Here is a 22,386-nt window from a genome sequence, read left to right on the forward strand (position 1 = left end):
GCCGTGGAGTCAGAATTAACTCATAACACAGCTAATCCCCAGCGAGTTTTCAGATGCAGTCAATCATAAGGGAGGAGATTGCCCATCCTCCAGTGAAGTAGCTGGTAGATTTGAACCATATGCCTTTGGGATTGCAGCACTATTTCTTACCACTAGGCCACCAGAGCTACATCAGGAAGTCTGTAGTATCTTTTATTACGCTAGAGATAAAAAAGGGAGGAAAGTGAATCAAAGCAGGGGGACCTCAGCACCTTTAAAAAAGGATTTCCAGGAGTGAAGTGCAAATTTTTGGGCCAGGGCCCTGCTCAAGGAAGATTCTTAGCATCAGGGAAGGTTAGGACACGTGAAGATCTCCAGGGAAGACAGCACCTGTAGATTATGAAGGAAACAAGGACTTTCATCCACAACAAACAGAGAGAGAGAGAGAGAATGCCTTCTTATAGATCTGGCACCCTGAATTTGGACTTCTGGCCTCCTAAATATAAAGAGAATAGATTTATTTTTGTTAAAGCCATCCACTTGTGGTATCTCTGTTATGGCAATCACATCTGCTTCCAGATTCATCCTAAAAATGGCAGAGCAGCACAGCAAAATTAAAGAGTCTGCAATCACAACTACCACCAGCCTTGGACCCACCTGGTCAAGGAAAAAGTATGCCTATCACATCTGAAGTTGTACTCATACTGTCACTGTTCGATGCCATTAGGTGGCTTATGGACCCTTAGGACAAAGTAGAACTACTCCATGGGGTTTCCAAGACTGTAATCTTTACTGGAACACATAGCCATGCCTTTCCCCAGAGAATCCCTGGGTGGATTTGAACCACTCACTGTTCTGTTAACAGTCAAATGCTTACTACCCCTTAGGCCAAACAACGCCCCTTGTTGTACTAGTTGAGTGGAAAATGTTTCCACTCCTCCACCAAGCTTGGCCCTGTTCCATCCTGTGGTGGAATTTTCTATTTCTACCTAAGTATTCTGTGCTCATTGCTTAACTATTGCATCTTGTCTCGCTCACTGTGTTGTGTGTGGGTGTGTGCGGACAGGCTCTCATCACGTGCTCCATTTTATTGCACAGATTACAAAATGGAAAAACAAAGGCCCTGAAAATCATTCAAGAAGAAGAGACTCTCCAAAAGAGCATTTCCCTGTCTCCAGAAGCTTGGATCTGAGTCACACACAATAGCTGGGTGTCTTCCAGCTTTTAAAGCTCCTTGGGGGAAATTGGAACATGACTGATCCCATCCTGGACCAAATTTCCACCTACACTTTTGCAGACAAATTAACTTCCTGGTCGTGTCACCTGACTAGCTCCTAACCACACTGTCTCTCCTTATTGACTGCGCACCCCATTAGAGGTTTCCGCCTTCCCGTCACCACAGAACAATGCTCCAATTGCCTCCAGCTTATTCCTCACAGAGAGCTTATTTGTATTAGACGCTAGACAATGCCATTTGGAAAGGAGGAATACCTGTCATTAAAAATAATATAGGGTGTAGTTATTGATCGGGGGGGGGATGTTCAATTTTTATTATTACATATTTCCAACTCCCACTCCTTTTTTTCTTACTTGAGGTGATACTCCATGGCCCCGGCAATGGGCTCCCGAGTCAGCGCCACTGTTTCTAATTATCGAACATCTAGAAACCGTTCCAGACAACTGCTCAGCATTACATTCCCACCACCAAAACCTGAAAGACAGAATTCTTGGTTACATAATGCTAGAGTTAAGGTTAAAAGACAACTTCTATTATAACCTCCTGTTTTCACTCACTCGTAATTGTCCAAAAATTGTCCTTTTGTTCCAAACCATTCTAGGTTCTGTTTCCACCCCAGGGATGAAATTGCTTGGAAAGTCTGAAGAAAAGTGGCTCCGCCAGTTTGGGCTGAGGCAAGCTGAGGGAGTATATTCTTTCTTCAGCTGAAAAATGAATAAAGTGTACCTCTGGCTGTGGACAACCACACAGCAGCTGTCCCCTTGTAACATCAGTCCCTTCACGTGGGTGAGCAGCTTTTTCCAAGAGAGGAAGTGTGTGAAATCCAAACTTTGCAGAAAGAGGTCACAAGCAATAAAAACATAAATGTTTGTTTTCTGTTTTATAGTTCGTAAGGATTACAGCCAAGAAAATCCAAGGGGTCCAATCTACTCTGTCACATGGAGTTACCATAAGTCAGGATCAACTCGATGGTACCCAATAACACCAGCAACAAGGGATGTGTTTAGTCTACTGAAGAGAATTTAGCCAGGGGTCCCTGGTTGTTTTTGTCGTTTGCCATAGAATTGGAACCAACCCATAGTTGATCCTGCAGCAGGTTTTTAGTGGCAATAGACCATTCAGAAATAGGTTGTATGGACTCCACCAGAGGATCTCGTGGATTCAAACCACATGCCTTTGGGATTGCAGTGCAGTTTCTTACCGCTAGGTCACTGGAGCTTAAAAGGAGAATTTAGTTAAGGGTCCCTTTTTGTTGTGTACTGTCAAGTTGGAACAGACCCATATCTGGCCCTCTAGCAGGTTTTCAGAGGCAGTTAATCGCTCGAGAGGAGATTGCCCATATTTTTCCAGCAGAGCAGGTGGTGGGTTTGAACTGCATGCCTTCAGGTTGCAGTCCAGATTCTTACCACCAGGCTCTAGTGCTCCCGCAAAGCAATATAGATTGGAGCAGTATCTGATACTATATTATTTGCAGAAACAGTGTTCTTTCCCTAAGTTTATTTTATTTTCAATACAATGAAGTGGTTTGTTGTTGTTAGGTGCTGTTGAATTGGTTTCAACTTATAATGACTTTATATAAAACAGAACCAAGTGGCCTTATGTAAAAAAAAAAAATTGAGTCTGTTACATGTAAGATTTCATTCTTCACTATCATTGAAGTATTTATATCATTGTATCACTCTATCTCATGAAGATTTTCCTTCTTTTTTCAATAACTCTATACTCCACTAGTCCAGAACAAACATCTAGCAAGTGCAACCAGGATACTTCTTAGGGGTGGGGATGGCGAAACTTCATTTTATATATTTTGTGAGTGTTCTTAAGAGGAATTAGTCCTTGAAAAAAGATGTCATGAAGAGACACAGTCAGTATAGCAATGGGCTCAAACATATCAGACACCATAAGGATGGGACAGTATAACATAAGGTAAGATAAGATAAGGTAAGGTAAGGTAAGGTAAGGTAAGGTAAGGTAAGGTAAGGTAAGGTAAGGTAAGGTAAGGTAAGGTAAGGTATAACATAATGTAAACATAGTATAACGTAAGGCAAATGTGTAAGTACAACATAGGGTCACTATGAGACATAATCAACTCACCCAACCCCAGTGACAGCACTGTTTTACCAACCATGGTCTCTTTCTAGCTATTGGTCTAAAATGTATGATTTAAGTTAAGGCATTCTGAGTTCGAGTTTGATTCTGGGCTCAGCTCTTTATTGACTGTGACCCTAAACTAGTTCTATAACTTGACTAAACTACAGTTTTTTTGTTAGAAAGATAAGAACAATAGTTATTACCTACCTCATAGCAGCACATTGAGTACAAAATGAGGCATGTTCATAAAATGTTTGTTTCAGTGTATGCAGTAGAATTTGCCTGGCAATCTCTTCTTGTAAAGATTTTTGGAATCATAAACCCGGTGGAAGGTCTCTATGAACTGTAACTGACTTGTCTGCAGTGGATTTTGGAGTTTGGTTAGAATAGTGGTAGTAAAAGAGAGGTACAATGTATGAACCCACATTGAGATTGCCAACTGGCTGGTATCTTTATTTTTTAAATTTTGAAATATCTATATAATAAAATGTTGCCATTTTAACCAGGTTAAACAGAATTCAATGACATTAGTGATATTACTTTTTCGTCTTGCCAAGCAGAAAGTGCCTTAAGCAATAAGTCCCTATTCCTCTTTCCCCTGAACCCTTGCTAACCATTAATGCCTTTTCTCTTTTTATCTTTTCAAAAAATTTTATATTGAGATTTTAATGGAGGTTTATAAAGAACTTGGTTTTCCAATTGTTCATTGTTGTACATGTTCCTTTCTGCCCACTCCCCACCCCCAGATCACTTTTTTCCTTGGGGAAAAAATTCTTTCATTTTAATACCTTTTCTTATTGAATTTTTTTAATTCCAGATATTTCAATAGGAAGAGCCATATAATATTTGTCCTATGTATCTGACTTCTTTTACTTAGCATAACGTTTTCAAGGTTCATATATGTCTTTGTAGGGATAAGATTCCTTATGGCTGAATAACATCTCACTGGCTGCATTTATCACATTTTGTCTAACCATTCATCTGTTAATGGGCAATTGGTTTGTTTCCATCTTTCGGTTATTGTGCCTAGTGCCTCAATGACATTGATATAGGCTTCTTTTTATTCTTTTGTTTCGTCTTATTTTGATATTCTGTATCCACTTTCACTTCCTCTGGTGAGTATAAAATTCTGTTTTCACTTTAGGAAACAATTCCTTCCCGTTCTTATCCCATGTAATTGAGTTATTTTCCCATTCCCATCTTCCCTAAGGTACCTAGGACCAAACGAAAGTAACTTGAACTCATAAGCATCTACTTTAGAACTTCTGATGAACCATTGGTAGGAAGAAGCATTTGCTTAGGGTCTCCAGACTGTAAAAATTCCAGACTTGGGGTTATGGATGGTTATCTGTTGAGGTTGCCAAGAATGACCAACAGAAAGAAGACCCAGCAGATAAGATGGCCAAAGAGCATACGCGAGGGACCACCTGCATCCCTGGACCCTGCTGTGCCTGAAGCTGGCCTACCTTTTAGACTTTTCAGTTTTGTGAAATTGTCTACCCTTTCTGGCTTATGCCAGTTTGAGCTGCTTGTCTGCCCTTTATGTTATCTACCCTCTTTAGAAGAGAAGTTGAGGGCTAAAAAGAATCCTTGCATTTTTATTTGATCTAATCTCCAGCAGTGAGGCCTATTCTTAAACCATCCAAAAATAGACAGAACGTGTTGGAAAAACACATGGGTTTTTGCCTTTAGCTTGATGGAAACTTGGAAATCCTTTTTCTCTGACGTCTATAGGATCTCAGCTGGAAGATAAGGCAGTGGTGAGAAATGGCTACTGAACTTTTAACATTTTGGAAGCCTTTAATCTGTGGGAGATGGAGCATGGTGAGAATTACAGTCTATGCTTCAATTTTGGGTAAAAGAGGATATATATTTTTTTTCCTTTCTGGCATAGACTTGTCTCTAGAGGCTTTTTCTAAGCCTTGTTCATGAATCCTATGCCCTTCCAAAGTTTGCTTTTCCAAGTACATTTTCCCAGATTCTGAAGTAAATACTCCACTAGCTGATATATATTTTTATATATTTATATATATTTATACATATTTATATATTTAATATATATTTATAATACGTATAATGGTAACCATGTTCTCTGAGTCTATCTGACTAAACTCTTTTGCTTTCAATTTTTAATTTCCAGGCCTTCTGGAAAGTCCTTTTTCTTTTTCGATGATTGTGGTGTCCTGAAACTGACAGCAGAGGGCAGACGTGCCTAACAAACTTGTAGCACCAACCGTTCAGTGGCGGAAGGGTGTGATGCAACTCGCCCTCTGCAGCTGCACAACCGCGAGGACCCTCCCTTGGGGAGCCTGGGCTCAAGCCAGTTCCTCTGTGGTCAGAGATGGCTCTGTGCTCCATCGTTGTCACGGGAGACATGTCCATAGAGTCTTCTCCACAAACTAGCCAAGGCTCTTTTCCCAGACCTTGCTCGCCCGCCTGCCTTAGGGGAAAAGGGGGATTTTGTGCTCTCCAGTCACTCCCCACTCAGTTAAACCCTAAATTAACCCCATCCTAGAGCCCCCAATTTCTCCTTTAGTGCAAAAACACTATTTGTTTATTGCCTGCAGCCCAGAGATCATTAGGCGGCAGGTCCCCCAGCGCCTGAGCCATCCTCTGTGGGAGGGATTATACCACCAATGGTAAATTATCATTCTTGGAAGGAATGTTGGATTTTTGGAAGCAACCAAAAGCAAGCCAAATCTAGGAAATAAGGTAGGAAACAAAGTTGAACTTATTGAGTCCTGTGTCTGGGATACATCTAATGCGTTCTGGAAAAATGAGGGTGATGTATGAATCTGGGTCATGTAGTAGTTATTGTTGTTGTTATGTGCCGTCGAGTCGCTTGCGACTCATAGCGACCCTATGTACAACAGCCCTAAACTCTGCTCTGTCCTGTGCCAATCGCACTGTCTCTGACACTCCCATCCCGATTATCCCAGTCACTGAATCAATCCACCTCATAGAGGGCCTTCCCCTCCTGCGCTGTTCCCTCTACTCTCCCAAGCACGATGTCCCTCTCTAAGGACCGGTCTCTCCTCACATGTCCAAAGTATGTTAGAGGGAGCCTCAGAATCCTTGCCTCCAAGGAGCCACCGGGTTTAACCCTTTCCAGGGCGAATCTGTTTGTTTTCCTAGCAGTCCATGGTATTCTCAATACTCTTCTCCAGCAGTCATTGTTATTTAAGAAGTTTTCAATATGAAAGAATTAGCATGCTTTTCCTTAAACCAAAAATGTCACCATAAACTCCATCCAACTCCTGGTCACCCCATGTGTCACAGAGCTGAACTGGCCTGGGCCCTTTGGTGGTTCCTCTGGGAAGGTGCAGCCCACCCACTTCTAGGGTAGTAGGTAACAGAAAACTATGTGCACACACTCAGGGACTTTACCGTTTTCTTAGGTGACCTCTAGCTTTCTTTGAACACAAATGTGGAAGAGAAATATTCAGAAATACTAAACTGTAGTGAAATGCCTGAAAAAAGCTCAGTGTTGATGTGTTTGAGCTGGTTCTGCACCAGCTCCATGTGTTTGCTGATTCCTCCATCTGCAGGTATGGCTGGGTGATCGCTGAGGACACGGGACTGGAGGAGTCTTGGAGCTTAGGGACATTTGTGTTCACCTGCAGTCTGCCCAGACCTGACTTGAGTTCTGCCATCTATCAGCCATGTGTGTCTTAGGGCGAGCCATTTAGTCTCCAGAGTCTAAGTTTCTTCATCTTTAGAGCAGCCTGAACAGTAGGTTCCTGGCCTCTTTCTCTAAGGACAGATTTGTAAACCACAAAGTTCTGTGTTGCTGTTAGGTGATGTGGAGTAGATTCTGAATTGTGGTGAGCCCATGTGTGCAGAGGAGACTTGATTTTAAGACTGATCTCTCAGAAGCCTTACTTCTGCGGTGTGCATCTGGATGTGTTTGACCTGCCAACCTTTTGATTAACCATCCAGTGTTGACCATTTGTGCTATCAAGGTACTCATCCAAAGTGCTATAGATATCACTTCTTAGACTCATTCCATCCCACTTTTCTCTGCTCTGAATGCAGAAAATATACCGTAACTTCCTTGATCATTGCTAAGTGTTCCCTTAAAGAGTAACTTAAGATGGAATGAAGACTTGATACCTTTGGCTAATAAGAACAATTTTTGTGGATTGTGGCTCCAATGGGATACTCAAGGGATGGTTGGTAGGATTTATAATGAATACTGGTAATGGACTTGCATTTTTTGGGGAATGAAACCAAAGATAACAATATTACTAACATTTATTGAATGCTGACTTTGGGCCTGGCACCTGCTCAAAAGTGTAGTGGACACTTAATTGATGCAGGCGTGTTACCTGCTGTCGAAATTTTTAAGTCAACAGTGAATATCACTGGTCGGTATCCTTTGTGGTTAAGATTATCCTTAGCAAAAACACAAGCCAACTCAACTGTTTCTTCAGGAACAATTCAGTGACACTGATATATATTCATTCAGTTATGTAACCATTCTTGCCTTCCTTCTTTGAGTTCTTTGAGTTCTTCCTAGTCCAGTCACACAAACTCACCACCTCTAAAGTTCCGACCTAATCTTGCCAAATGCGGCTGTCACTTTGAAATCCTATAGATATTTTTTCTTTATGCATTGTACTAGTTTATTTATAAAATACAAATACATTGTTTTCCAAAACGGATTCTTCCAATTTCCCTCACACCCCCAGCCATCAAATTGTACAACCCCATGCACATCCTCACCCCTCTGCTTCCACCATCCCCGCCCCTTGGATCCTCATACTCATTCTACAATAATGGTTTAAAACAATATTTGTCCTTGTGGGACTGAGTTAGTTTACTCAGCATAATACTCTCCAGTCCCTCCCAAGTGAGGTGATAACTGACAAAGTTATTTCTCCTGCGTGCTGGGTACTACTCCATTCTGAGAATGGACCATAATTTCTCAGTCCATTCGTTTGTGGTTGGACATCTGGTCTATTTCCATGCTCTTGCGATGGTGAATAGTCCTGCTATGAACACTGAAGTGCAAGTCTCAGTTTGTGCCTCAGTTCTCATTTTCTCAGGGTATATTCCAAGTAGTGGAATAGCTGGGTCATATGGAATTTCTATGGTCAGCTTTTTGAGAAAATGTCAAACTGCATCCAGAATGGTTGTATCATTTTACAATCCCACCAACAATGTATAAGAGTTCCTTTCTCACCACATCCTCTCCAACACTTATTACTTGATGTTCTTTAAACTTAGCCACTGCTACTGGAGTGAAATGGTCCCTCACTGTGGTTTTGATTTACATCTCTATTATTGCCAGTGATTTTGAGCATGTCATCAAATTCAAATGTCTGTTTGCCATTGGAATATCTTACTCTGTAAAAATTCTTTCCTTGTCTTTTGCCCATTTTGTAATTGGGTTATCAGCCTTTTTTTTTTTAATACCAATGTTCATAGTAGTGTTAGTCACAATAGCAAGAAAATGAAAACAGCTCAAATGCCCGTCTAAATTATTGGATTGAGAAATTCATACAATATATGCTATGCAGCACTCAGAGCAACAACTTTAAAAACCACTATAACCAGATCCTTCCCATTTTCTTCACTCCCTCCTTCCACCCACAGACTGTGCAACCCTATGGTTGCGCCCCCACCTATCCTCACTCCTCTGCACTCACTCCTTCCCCCTCTTAGGTTCCTGTATATATTTTACAAGTTATCCTTCTATTTTTACAATAATGGTCTTATGTAGTATATGCCCTTATGAGACTGAGTTAGTTCACTCAGCATGATGCACTCCAGTCTCTCGCAAGTTATGTAGTATTTTTCAAAATCATTGCTCCCAAGTGCCACTATGAACATTGGGATTATCAGTCTTTTTCTTGGTGAAGCCCAAGTATTTTGTAGACTTTTGTTACGAGACGCTTGTCTGAGATGGTATTACCAAATGTTTGATCCCATTTGGTAGGTTTTCTTTTCACTCTGTTGGGAAAAGCTTTTGATATACACATGGGTTTAATCTTTAGAAGTTCCCATGCATTAATTTTATCCTCTTCAGATGGTGCATTTTGGGCTGTATTTGGACAATCTCTTTATACTTTGGACTAGTGCTTCTAAGCTTGATCCCTCTTTGTCTCTTATGAACTTTATGGTTTTGGGCTTTACTCCCAGGTTTATGATTCATTCACCTTGAGTTGATTTTTGTGTCTGGTGTGAGATGTGGATCCTGTTTCAGCTTTCTGCAGGTGGAAGTCCAGTTTTGCCAGCACCATTTGTTGAAGAGATTGTCATTTCCCCATTTGATAGCTTTGATTTCTTTGTCAAGTATCAGTTGACCATAGATAGCTTGGTCTATTTCTGGGTTCTCAATTCTGTTCCACAGATCTATGTGTTTATCATTGTACCAGTACTATGTTGTTTTTGTTACTACTACTGTGTAGTAGGTTTTGAGGTCAGGGAGTGATTTACTTTCCACCTCATTTTTATTTCTCAGAAGTGTTTTGCTTATTTGGGATCTCTTGCCTCTCTTAATAAATTTGACAATTTCCCTTTCAAGCTCCTTGAAAAATGAATTTGGTATCTGGATTGGGATTGTGTTTAACATGTAGATTGTGGTTATCAGCACTGCCCTGTTCTCAGACAGTTTTACTGACTCCAACACACCTACTCCCATTACCTCATTACTCCCATTACTGTGTCAATCCATCTCATCTGAAATCTGCCACTCCTATGCTGTCCCTCCACCCTTCCAAAAATGATGTTTTCACCAAGGACTAGTCCTTCCTGGCCTTGTGCTCAAAGTATGTGAGAAGGAGCTTCAAAATTCTTGCCTCCAAGGAGAATCTTGTTTTCACCTGTCCAACACAAACCTGTTTGTTCTCTTGGGGGTCCATGGTATGTTCAGTATTCTTCACCAGTAACAAAACTCAAAGGCATGAATTCTTCCATTTCTTCTATTATCCCTAGTCATTGTTCAGTTCTCTGATGCATAGCAACTAAAAGACCATGGCCTGGATCAGGTACACCTTAGTCCTTAGACTAACATCATTACTCTTTAGCACTTTGGAGAGGTCCATGACAGCAAACTTTCCCAATGTAATTTGTCTTTTGATTTCCTGACTGCTTGTGCTAAGAGTGCTGACTGTGGATCCAACCAAGTGGTAATTGTTAACAATCTCAATCTCTTCTCCATCTATCATGGTACTGCCAATTGGCCCAGTGGTGAGAATCTTTATCTTCTTGATGCTGAACTTCAATCCATATTTGAGACTACAGTCCTTGACCTTGTGCAGTAAATGCTTCAGGTCTTCCTCAGTTTCAGCAACCAAGGTTGTTGAGGCCTGGCTAACTTGTAAAACAAGATTAGCCCTGTACCAAAAGCCCAGCAAGACTAACTCTATCTTGGCTATAGTATCTGCTTGACAGAAAACAACTCAAGGAAGTAGGATGTTAAAAAGTAAGCCATACTGTAGCCATTTTATGCAAGTAGCCATTTTATGCCAGGTTCAAATGTGCAGATGTTTGAAGGGGAGCAAAACCAAGTTTAACCGTTCCTTGAACCCCAAGACCAAGCAAGTATGTACAGAATGGTATGTCCCTCCCTAATGACTCTGTTCCGATGGCCTTGCTTGCTGCTGATAATAAAGCAAGCAATCTTGCAGGTGGTGGGGATATCAAAACAAATGTATTGTCAGCCTTGAGGCTGAGTTGTTTTTCTGTTCGCTGCAAAAAGAATATAACCCAGGAGTTCAAGAATAAACTCTGCTATTCGCCATCAGCGGTAGCCACTCTGCGTCTTTATTTAATCCTCATCCCTTCTCTCGGCGAAACTGCTAGATATAACGAGGCGGGATCCGGTTACAAGGTTATGTCATATGCATGTTGCAGATTGTTGATAAGTCTTTCTTCAATCCTGATGGCACATTTTTCCTCATAAAGTCCAACCTCTGGAATTATTTATTCGACGTAAAGATTGCAAAGATTTGGAGACAAAACACATCCCCGATGCACTCACTCCTTTCCTGATTTTGAACAATGCAGTGTTTCCTTGTTCTGTTCTGAGGGCAGCCTGGTCCAAGTATAGGTTTTGCATAAGCACAATCAAATATTCTGGGATTCCTATTCTTCTCAAGGATAACCACAATTTTATATGATACACACAATTAAATGCTTTTGCATAGTAAATGAAACACAGGTATTTCTCTGGTACTCTTTGCTTTATGTCAAGATCCATCTGACACTGGCTATGGTGCCATGACTTCTTTTACTAAACCCAGCTTGTATTTCTGGTTATTCTCTGGTGATGTACTGTTCCAATTGTTTTTGGATAATCTTCACCAAGAATTTGCTTGCATGTGATACTATTGATGTTCAATAATTTCCATTCTCTGTTGGGTCACCTTAATTTTTTTGGAATGGGAATAAATTTGCATTTCCTCCAGTTAGTTGGCCAGGTAGTTGTCCTCCAGATTTCTTGACACAATCAAGCATCCAGAGCAACATCTATTTGTTGAAACAAATAAATTTGTATTTAATCAATTCCTGGATCCTTGTTTTTTTTGCCAATTGCTCAGAGCAGCTTGAACTTCCTCCTTTATCAACTTTGCCTCTTGATCATTTGTTGTTTAAAGAAATTCTTTCATTTCAGTCATTCTTTTTTGGTACAGTAACTATGTGTATTCCTTTCATCTTCTTTTAACACTTCCTGGATCATTCAATATTCTGCCTATAGCATCTCTAAGTATTGCAACTTGAAGCTTGAATTTGTTCTTTAGTTCCTACAGCTTAAGAAATGCCAAGCGAGTTCAACTCTTTTGCTTTTCCAACTCCAGCTCTTCGCACATTTCTTTGTAATACTTTGCTTTGTCTTCCTGAGCAGCCCTTTGAAATCTTCTGTTCAGCTCCTTAACTTCCTGCTTTCTTGCCTTTGCTTTGGCTTCTTGGCACTGTAGTGCGATATTCAGAGTCTATTCTGACATCCATCTCAATCTTTTCTTTCTCCTTTATCTTTGTAATGAATGACCTTTTGTTTTCTTTGTAGGTGATATTCTTGGTCTCTTCCCACAGCTCATCTGGTCTTCATTCTTCATTCACTAGTGTCCAAAGGCTCAAACCTGGAACTGAGATTTTTTTTTTCACTTAGGTAGGATAGATTCAAGTTCAAATTTTGTTTACTGTGGATTTAACCTTCTTTAGCTTTAGTTTGGACTTACATATGAGTAGTTGATGATCTATTTAGCTAATATTGATCTTCTCTAGTGATTCTTTGCACACATGCAATCTGATTCCTGTGCATGCCATCAGGAGAAATCCATGTGTATAGTTACAATTTATACTTCTTATAAAAGGCATTTGCAATGAATAAATTATTGATTGTACAAAATTCTTTCATTCTATCTCCAGCCTCCTTTTGTCACCAAACTTATGTTTTCTGATTACTGATTCTTCTTTCCTGTTCCCAACTTTTGCATTCCAGCCACGCATTATTATTACTAATGTGTCTTGGTTGCATGTTCAATCAATTTCTGACTGCAAAAATTAATAGAAATCATCTATTTCCTCCTTTCTGACTCTGGTTGTTGGCATATAAATTTGAATGATAGTGGTATTCACCAGACTTCCTTGTGTGTGTATGGATATTATCCAACCACTCACAACATTTATTTCAAGGTCAATCTAGAAATGACCTTTTTTAAATATGAAAGTGACCTCATTTTTCTGCATCTTTTATCTTCGATGTAGATCAGATGATTGTCCGATTTAAAATGTTCAATGCCAATCCCTCTCATTTCACCAATACCTAATATGTCAATATTTGTGCATTCCATTTCTTTTTTAACAATGTCCTATTTTCCTACATTTATGCTTTTCACATTTTATGTTCCAGTTATTAGTGTATGCTTACAACTATTGCTCCTCATTTGTGTTCCCAAATTCAAAGTCTCAGCCTCAGGGGACATACCTGCTAGTCTGCTCTAAGTGTACTCTATTGTACACAGGGGTTTTCAAAGGCCTGTTATTTTGGAAGTGAATGGCTAACACTTTTTCCTAGTTTGTCTTAATTTATATATTCAGCTTTAGAGCAATATCTGACAGACAAGCATTTTACTGAAAGGAGCAGATGAATTCCTTATTATAGAGGTAGGTAATGGATTCAGTGTGGGTCCCCCATGCCCCCACCCTTGATGCATGTTTCTTTTCCTATCCCTTTTCCTGCTCTGTCATTTTGTCTAGCTATTCATATTTTGGTAATTATTTAGATTGTTTCCACCTTTTGGCTATTGTGAATAATACTTTAACAAACACTGATATATAAGTGGTCTCCATTACAGTCTTGCATTCAGAATCTTTGCATTATGTATCTAGGAGTGCTATTTCTAAGTTATGTGATAGTTTAAAAGTTGTTGCTCCTGTTAGATGCCATTGAATCAACTATGACCCTATAAGCAACAGATAGAACCTTTGTCCTACCTATTGTCACAGTGCCCACTGTGTTCACGCCCTTCATTATGGTCACTTTCATAGAGTTTTCAAGGATCTCCAGTCTTGCTTTTTAGTCTGTCTCAGTCTGAAAGCTGTGCTGAAACTTGTCTGCCACAGCTGACCCTGCTGGTATTTTAAATACTGGTGGCATAGCTTGCAGCATCATGGCAACATGAAATCCACCCCAGTGTAGCAAACTAATAGACATATGGTGAGTGTTCAAAAAGGAGATGCAGAAAATGATGAGATTATAGAGATGGGGAGAGGAAAAGCTTCATAGACGTGGAGCTCTACTAAGCCCTGCATGAGTGCAGCTAGCAGTTCGTTCTTCTGTAGACTATGAGGAGACCCCTCCCTTTCTCTGGTGCTGTGGGATGGGTTAGAACTGTCCATAGGACCAAATATCATGGACTGGAAAAAGAACAAATAAAGCCAAGACAAAAAATGCAAGTTATGTCTTGTCCCAGAGCACATGCTCTTGACCTTGGGTGACACCATCTTTTTGTGTATATAAGGTCTCCAAGGGAGAAAGATGGACAATCTGCCCCCATGTGATTTACTGCCTCTGAAAACACGCTGGAGGGTCAGCTATGCATTGGTCCCAACACAAATGTATAGAACAACAGGTCTCCATAGGGCACTATACTAGATTTTGACAAATAATGGAAAGAACTGAGAGTCAGAGAAGTAAAACAACTTTCCCCTGAGCACAGCAGGACCAGCTGGTAGATCCAGGAGCCAAACCCTGCTGTCTACATCAGAGCTGGTTCTGTTTTAATGGAGTCATGGGCCCTGTACACTCCCTCAGCTGTGCTGTCTGTTAGATAGAAAAAAAGAATTCAGAGAGAGAGGAGAGGAGAAAGAGGACAGGAGAGGAGAGGAGAGAAGAGGAGAGGAGAGGAGAGGAGAGGAGATTGGTCCCAAGAAGTGAAAAGACCTTTTAATAAAGTAGACCTGAGAGGGACACCAAGTGACTGAACGCAGAGGGGGTCAGAAGTCAGAGTGGTATGCAAGCAGACAAAAGCAGTTTCCCCTGAGCACAGCAGGAGCTGTTAAGGAAATTTAGAGGGGATGGTCCTTTGCTCAGGAATTTGTGGGCAGGGATCCTGTTAGTATGTAATAAGGTCCAAGGCCCTATCAGGATCTGGTCATTTAGTCACCTTGACAGGATATGGCCAATCCTTATCAAGAAATATGCCTCCTCAAGTAATGGTCAGGCCTAGGAGAATTGGACATTCTTCTTCCATTGCCTATGTAAATGCATTGGGTAGTAAGAGAGTATGGGTCTCAAAAAAAACCCCAAAAAAACAAAACAAAAAAAATGTTATTTGGCACTGACTGGGTAGCCTGTCCACTCTGCAGAGCTGACAAGACACTAAGGAAGAGTCTCTCTTCAGAGATGTGGGCCCTAAGGTAAGCTCACTGCTATCAAGTCAATTCAGAGTTGTAACGACCCTATAGGACTGAGTAGAGCGGCCCTGTGTATTTCTGATGCTGTAACTCTTTAAAGGAGGGACTGGTTCATCCTTCACCGTCATATCACCTGGTGGGTTCAAATCACTCCCCTTTTAGTTAGCAGCTGAATTCTTTAACCAGCTGGAATTCCTTCTGATTGGGATCAAAATAGTCACTCGGTTGCCTGGGGTTTAAGGGAGAAGCAGGTCAAGAAGGAGATGGCCTTTGGAGCCCCAGTGAGTGTTGGGGGACCTACTTGTGAAGAAACCTCCTGCAGAGCTGCTTTTCAGACCAGTGAAGTTCTGTGAAGCAATTACTGTAGACACTATGCCTGTTGGATGTCTGGAGGCCCTGCTTAGGCCTTCATCAGTCTCGAATTTGGCTCCAGGCAAGAGCCCAGTGTTCCGTGAGGAAAGGATCAAAGATGGGAATGAGAGGTGGGGCTACCACCAGTGGGGAGAGGCGGTGACCTTCTCTAGAAATCCTTAACCTGCCAGAGCAAGAAAGCTAAGAGCCCAGTGAATTCCACCACATGACCTACAAAGGTCAGGGACCCCATAACTAAAGTGTAGATGCCCCCCTACCACTTTCTTCATGATTGAAAATAATGTACTTTTTTTGTAAAGGGAAAAAAAAACCAGCGGAATTAAGATTTTAGTTTCATTGTTTAATGCTCAAGGCTAAGGGATCTATCATTAAACTTTTCCTAGTAATCAAGTGATCTTACTAAGAACTCTGACGGAGCAGTGTTTAATTCACTAAGAAAAAGGTTGGTGGTTCAAATCCATCAACCACTGATCAGGAGACAGATGAGGCAGTCGGCTTATAAGGAGATGTGGAACTGGTTCAGTGACTCAGTGTACACTGAACAAAACCCTGCCCAGTGCTGTGCTAGCCTGCCAGTTGTGACGATACTTGAACTAATTTTTGCATCCTCCATGCCAATACACCATAAAGAGAGTTGTTTTAGAAACAGCACTAGACACCCCTTCGGGGAATTCTACCCTGATTATGACTGGAAAGCAATGGTTTTTGTTTTTGCTTTATAATTTATTTTAGTTTCTTCAAAAATCTGTGTTCATGGCCCACTATGGGCAAGGAGTTACGCTGCATACCCAAAGGTGGTCATTGTTGCTGTGTATCGTAGAGTCAGAACCAACCCATAGACAGTTTGAATTCACCAGCTGCTCTGTGGGAGAAAGATGGGTAATCTCATGTGATTTACAACCTCTGGAAACCTATTACAGGGTCATCCATAAGTCAGTTCTTACTCAACAATACTGAGATTTGTGTGTGTATGTGTGTGATTAGTGTTTGGTGGGGTTCCCTCCCTCCCCCCCCCAGTTTATTTACAAAGTTCATGTGCATTGTTTTTCACACCAGATCTTTCCCATGTGCTTCACCCAGCCATCCCCATACCCATCCAATTGTGCTACCCTAGGATTAACTACACCTGCCCTCTGCCCTATTAAAAAATAAAGTTAAAAAGAAAAGTCTATGATCATTGGTAGATATATTTGAGCCAGTCAGCTAAATCCTGGAAGGCACTGTCCACATTCCTCGCCAGAGAGTTATTCCCAGTTTTGGGATGTAGTTCAACAACACACATTTACTGTGTGTCAGGTACTGGGTCAGATTCTGGTGGTATGGAGGGTAAGCAGGGCAGCCACGTACAGTTGCTTAGGTTTTACACTCTACAATCCATGGACAGCAGTCATAATGAGCATAGATCTGTGTATCTGTTAAGACCTATTTCTGCCGATGGCAGAGAAGTGGCTGAAGATCGGCTACATAGGCTGGTCATGTTGGTCAGTGCCCACCCTCAAGAGCACACTGTTGTCCAGGAGACAGTTGAGCTCTAAGAGCACCAGACAAAACTTGAGATGCTGGTCTAGAAGCTGGGAGAAGCTTTCTCCCTTTTCCTTCCAGAAAACAAGCTGTGCTTGCTGTTAGCTCCATCAAGTCAATACTAACTTATGGTGACCCCACATGTACCCAGCAGAACTGTCCTGCTGAGGGTTTCCAAGCTGGGACCTTCTAGAAGCATTTCTCCAGGACTTTTGTTTGAAGAGCCTCTGAGGATGGGTTCCAACAACCAAACTTTCTATTAACAGTGGGACGCTTAACCAGTTGTACCATCCAGTAGTCCTCTACTCCCAAATGACTCCATTGTGTTAAATAACCAGGGAAAAGAAATTGAGGCATGCTGGTCTTTTTTTTTTTTTTTTTTTGCTGGTTAATGATAGAATAGTCATTTCTTTATTATTACCTCTCATGTACTTCCTGGACCCAAGACCTTTCTCTCACCAAGAAAACCTTTTTTTTTTGTTGGCCTCATACACAATATTCCTTCAGTTAGGACCAGGGTTCTGCTTATCAGTCTTAGGAAGAAAACAAAACAAATCCAGCTGAGCCTATAGACAGCTTTTGTTTCTGGTTTGGGGCTGGGGCTGTGGTGGTGGCGCTGCCTTGGGGCAGAGCTGGCTCACAAGTCCAGCTACGATTCCGATGCAGGCATCCACACTGGAATTCAGGTCTCAGGACCGCAGCTACGGACTTCATTCTACCCCCCACACCACCACTCCCACTTTAGAGACAACTTCTCTGCAGCACAATAACACACCTGCGCTCCGAGCCGTGCCAACAGCATATATTATTTTTATTGTTTTGTTTGCTTTCCATGGCAAGTGAAAAAATAATTTAAACCAGTTCTCTGTACAGTCATGAGTTAGTTTTCCAAGAACATCCAGAAAGACCACCCCCCCAGCCCCTTATGTATCAAAGAAGGGTTACATTGAACATCTCTACAAAACTCCACCTATAAAAGCGTCAAGTGTAGAAAGGTTGCCTTTATTATAAGCATCACATTTTGGGAATGAGAATGGGGTCGGGAGACAGCTGGAGGGGAGTATACAAGAAGTGCGGGTGGGAGTCCACACACTCAGGCCCCAGGGATGATCCTGGGCGGGGAGAGTGGCATGGCAGGCGCCTCAGGTGATTTGCAGCGGGGTTTCCAACATCTCCATGAGGAAGGTATCGATGGGTGTGTCCCCGATGAGCTTAAAGAAGAAGAGGTGCTCCAGGCATTTCAAGCCAATGGAGCGCAGGGCAGGGAGGCGTAGGAGCAGCTTGGCAAACCTGTGGAGAAAACAAAGGAGCGTTAGGAAACAGGAAGAACAAAGGCATCTGCTGGCTGAGGGGTGTTCATTTTGTCATCTCCGATCTGTGATCCAAGAACTTGGAAGGGCAACTGAGGGACTTGTTGGGTTCAGTGGGGACTATCTAACCCTGAAGAGCTTCAGACCCCACCTTGTTTGCTGCAAGTGAAGACTTGAAACATTTGCTCCAGATAATTAAAGACTGCAGCCTTCAATATGGATTGCATCACATTAAGTAAACAAAAATCCTCCCCACTGGACGAACAGGCAACATCATGATAGACAGCAAAAGCAGTGATGTTGAGGGTTTAATTTTACATGGACACACAATCAACACCTTTGGTAGCAGCAGTTAAGAAATCAACAGGCATGTTGCATTGGGGAAAAGAATCTGCTGTCGGGAACATCTCCAGAGTGTTAAAGAGTAAGAGTATTAGTTTAAAGACTAAGGTGCACCAGATCCAAGCATGATGTCCTTCTCCAAGGATTAGCCCCTCCTAACAACATGTCCAAAGTAAGTGAGACAGTTTCACCATTCTCGTCTCCCAGGAGCACCCTGGTTTCACTTTTTCCTGGACAGATCTGTTTGTTCTCTGGGATAAAAGATAAACAAGATCAGAGGTAGTCCTCATTCTCAGGAGGTCCTCATATAAATGGGCATTTCCTCATATCACAATATATTCAGCTCAATTTGCCTCAATTAACAAATTTTATTACCCATTTTTTTCAACTATGTGCAATCCCAAATGCACAGTTAGAATCCACCAGATGCTCCATGGTAGAAGTATGGGCAATCTCCTCCCATGTGATTAACTGATTCTGAAAACCTGCTTGAAGGTCAGCTATGCATTGGTTCCAATTTGATGTTACACCATCACCACTACCACCACCACCACCACAACAATTAGACTATATTTACTTTTAAGGGAAGCTCTGATATGGCAGTAGTTAAACACAAAAGAAAGATCAGGAGATCAAAACATCAGCTGCTCTGAGAAAGAAAGAAATATTTCATAAATATTCTCAAAAAATCCTGATTGCCGTCAAATCAGAACCAACTTATAGCTGACCCTCCAGCAGATCTTCAGAGGCTGTAAGGGAAGAGTGCCCATCTTTCTCTCACAGAGCACATTGTGGAGTTGAACCACTTGCCTTTGGATTGGCAATGCAAATGCTTACCCATGAGAACATCATTGTTGTTATTATCTATCATATGCCATCAATTTAGAACCAACTCATAGCTGACCCTCCAGTGGGTTTTCAAAGGCTGGAAGTTGCACAGGAAGAGCTTGCCCATCCTTTTTCTGCAGAGAAGCTGGTGTATTTTAGCTGCCTAGAAATCTGGAGAACAACCACTTGGCCAACTGACTGGAAGATATCTATATTTGTTCCCATTCCAAAGAAGGGTGACCCAACTGAGTGTGGAAACTACAGAACAATAGCATTGATTTCACATGCAAGCAAGATTCTACCGAAGATTATTCAAAAACGACTGCAACAACACATCAGCAGAGAACTGCCACAAGTCCAGGCTGGGTTTAGAAGGGGTCGTGGTACTAGGGATATTTTAGCTGATGTCAGATGGATCTTAGCTGAAAGCAAAGAATACCAGAAGAATGTCTATCTGTGTTTCATTGATTATGCAAAGGCATTTGACTGTGTGGATCATAACAAACTGTGGCTGACTCTGAGAAGAATGGGAATCCCAGAACATTTAATTGTGCTAATGTGAAACCTGTACTTGGACCAAGAGGCAGTCGTCAGAACAGAGCAGGGTAACACTGCATGGTTCAAAATTGGGAAGGGTGTACGTCAGGGATGTGTCCTATCTCCATACCTTTTCAAACTGTATGCAGAGCAGATTATTCGAGAGGCTGGGCTCTATGAGGAGAAGCGTGGCGTTAGGATTGGTGGAAGATCTATCAACAATCTGAGTTATGTAGATGACACAAACTTGCTCGCTGAAACTTAGGAGGACCTCATGCACTTACTGCAGAAGGTCGACTGCAGCCTTCAGTATGGATTGAGGCTCAATGTCAAGAAGACAAAGATTCTCACCACTGGACCAATTGGTAGCATCAGGATGGATGGTGAAGAGATTGAGATTGTTCACAGCTTCAGTTTGCTCGGCTGCACAGTCAACAATCTTGGCACCAGCAGCCAGGAAATACAAAAACGTATCACGATGGAAAAGCCTGCGGTTAGGGACCTCTCTAAAGTACTCAAGAGCAAAGGTGTCTCTTTGGAGAGAAGGTGCGCATGATACAGGCCATGGTCTTTGCAATAACTTGTTATGCATCAGAAAGCTGGACAATGACTACGGAGGACAGAAGGAAAATTGATGCCTTTGAGCTGTGGTGCTGGAGAAGAGTATTGAATGTACCATGGACTGCCAAGAAAACAAACAGATTCATCCTAGAGAGGGTTAAACCAGGTTACTCCTTGGAGGCAAAGATTCTGGAGCTTCCTCTGACATACTTTGCACATGTTGCAAGGAGAGACAGGTCTTTGGAGAGGGACATCATGCTGGGTAGAGTGGAGGGACAGCGCGGGAGGGGAAGACCCTCTATGAGGTGGATTGATTCAGTGACTGGAGTAATCGGGATGGGTGTATCAGAGGCAATGAGATTGGCATGGGATAGAGCATGGTTTAGGGCTGTTGTACATAGGGTCACTATGAGTCGCAAACGACTCGACGGCACATAACAACAACCTTTGGATTAAAAAGGAAATAAAAATAAAGATAACCAACCAACCCAGTCCACACCTGACCCTTAGCCACAACAAGAGAACCCATTTTCCAGAAACCTGCCACTTCATACATGAGCATCCTCCAAATTGGCCCCAACTGACTTTTTTTTTTTCCCATGGTTCAAAGTTGAGTTTTATTTGGTTCCCAACTGACTTTTAAATACAAACAAGAGGCTTCTAGTCCACAGCTCATTCTTAGCTAAATCCAGCAAATCCAATCAGCTCAAACACAACTGATAATTCTTAACTGTGTTTGGAACAAATATACTTCTAAATGGTTCAGCACTGGTCTGTCAATTTGCTGTACTGAGGCAACTTGGGGTTTCTGTGATCCTGGACATTGTGCCATTGGTATGTCAAATGCCATAATGGTTACTGGTGGTGGATAGTGTTTGGTGGAACTCCCAGATTGAGACAGACTTGGGAGCAGGAGTGGCATCCATTTCCTAAACTACATGCCTCTTGAAACTCTGTGAATGTAGAGAACCAATGGTAGTTATAGAATATGGTTAAGGTCTTTTGTTTATAGTGTTGCTATAAGTTGCATCTGACTCAATGGCACTTAACAACCACCACCACAACCACCTTTGATTGGCAGTGCACCAAAGCTCCCTAGGTCATCATTACAACCTTGGAAATTCTATGGGGCAGTTCTACATTGTCCTATGGGGTAGCTAAAAGTCTGAATGGATTCAATGGACATGAGTTTGTTGTTCCCACCCCCTGCTTTTTCTACTTTTAAGTTAGAAAGAACACTTAATTCTGCTATATAAAAAAACCCTATATATAGATTAAGAAGGACTTATATGAACAGAATGAGGAAATATTGCATGCTTTTTAAATTAAGAAAGGTATGTGTCAGGGTTATATCTTTAAATACATATATTCAATCTGTACGTTGAACAAATCACACAAGAAGCTGGACTATATGATGGAGAAAACGACATCATAATTGGAGGAAGATTCATCATCAACCTGCATTATGTGAAAGATACTACCTTAGTTACAGAAAGTGAAGAACACTTAAAGTACTTACTACAGAAGATCTAAGACCACAACCTTCAATATGGGTTACATCTCAACATCAAGAAAACAAAAATCCTCACTACTGAAACTGAGGATGTACTTGCTGATGTACTTGCTGCAGAGGGTCAAGGACTTCAGCCTTCAGTATGGATTGAGGCTCAATGTCAAGAAGACAAAGATTCTCACCACTGGACCAATTGGCAGCATCAGGATGGATGGTGAAGAGATTGAGAT

At 41.6% G+C, this 22,386-nt stretch overlaps 1 protein-coding gene across 1 annotated transcript in view; it reads right to left on the bottom strand.

The window, feature by feature from the left end:
* Positions 1-17,855: 17,855 nt before the first annotated feature.
* The window catches only part of RXRG (retinoid X receptor, gamma), a 107,273-nt gene continuing 102,742 nt past the window's right edge, over positions 17,856-22,386 (bottom strand). Inside the window, exon 10 of the mRNA XM_006887375.1 lies at positions 17,856-18,355. Within this exon, the coding sequence (XP_006887437.1) occupies positions 18,208-18,355 (148 nt within the window). The 3' untranslated portion in view covers positions 17,856-18,207. The remainder of the gene's footprint in view (positions 18,356-22,386) is intronic.

Source organism: Elephantulus edwardii, unplaced genomic scaffold (genome assembly GCF_000299155.1).
Source record: "Elephantulus edwardii isolate Elephantulus edwardi_28Jun2011 unplaced genomic scaffold, EleEdw1.0 scaffold00057, whole genome shotgun sequence".
Taxonomy (NCBI): Eukaryota; Metazoa; Chordata; class Mammalia; order Macroscelidea; family Macroscelididae; genus Elephantulus; species Elephantulus edwardii.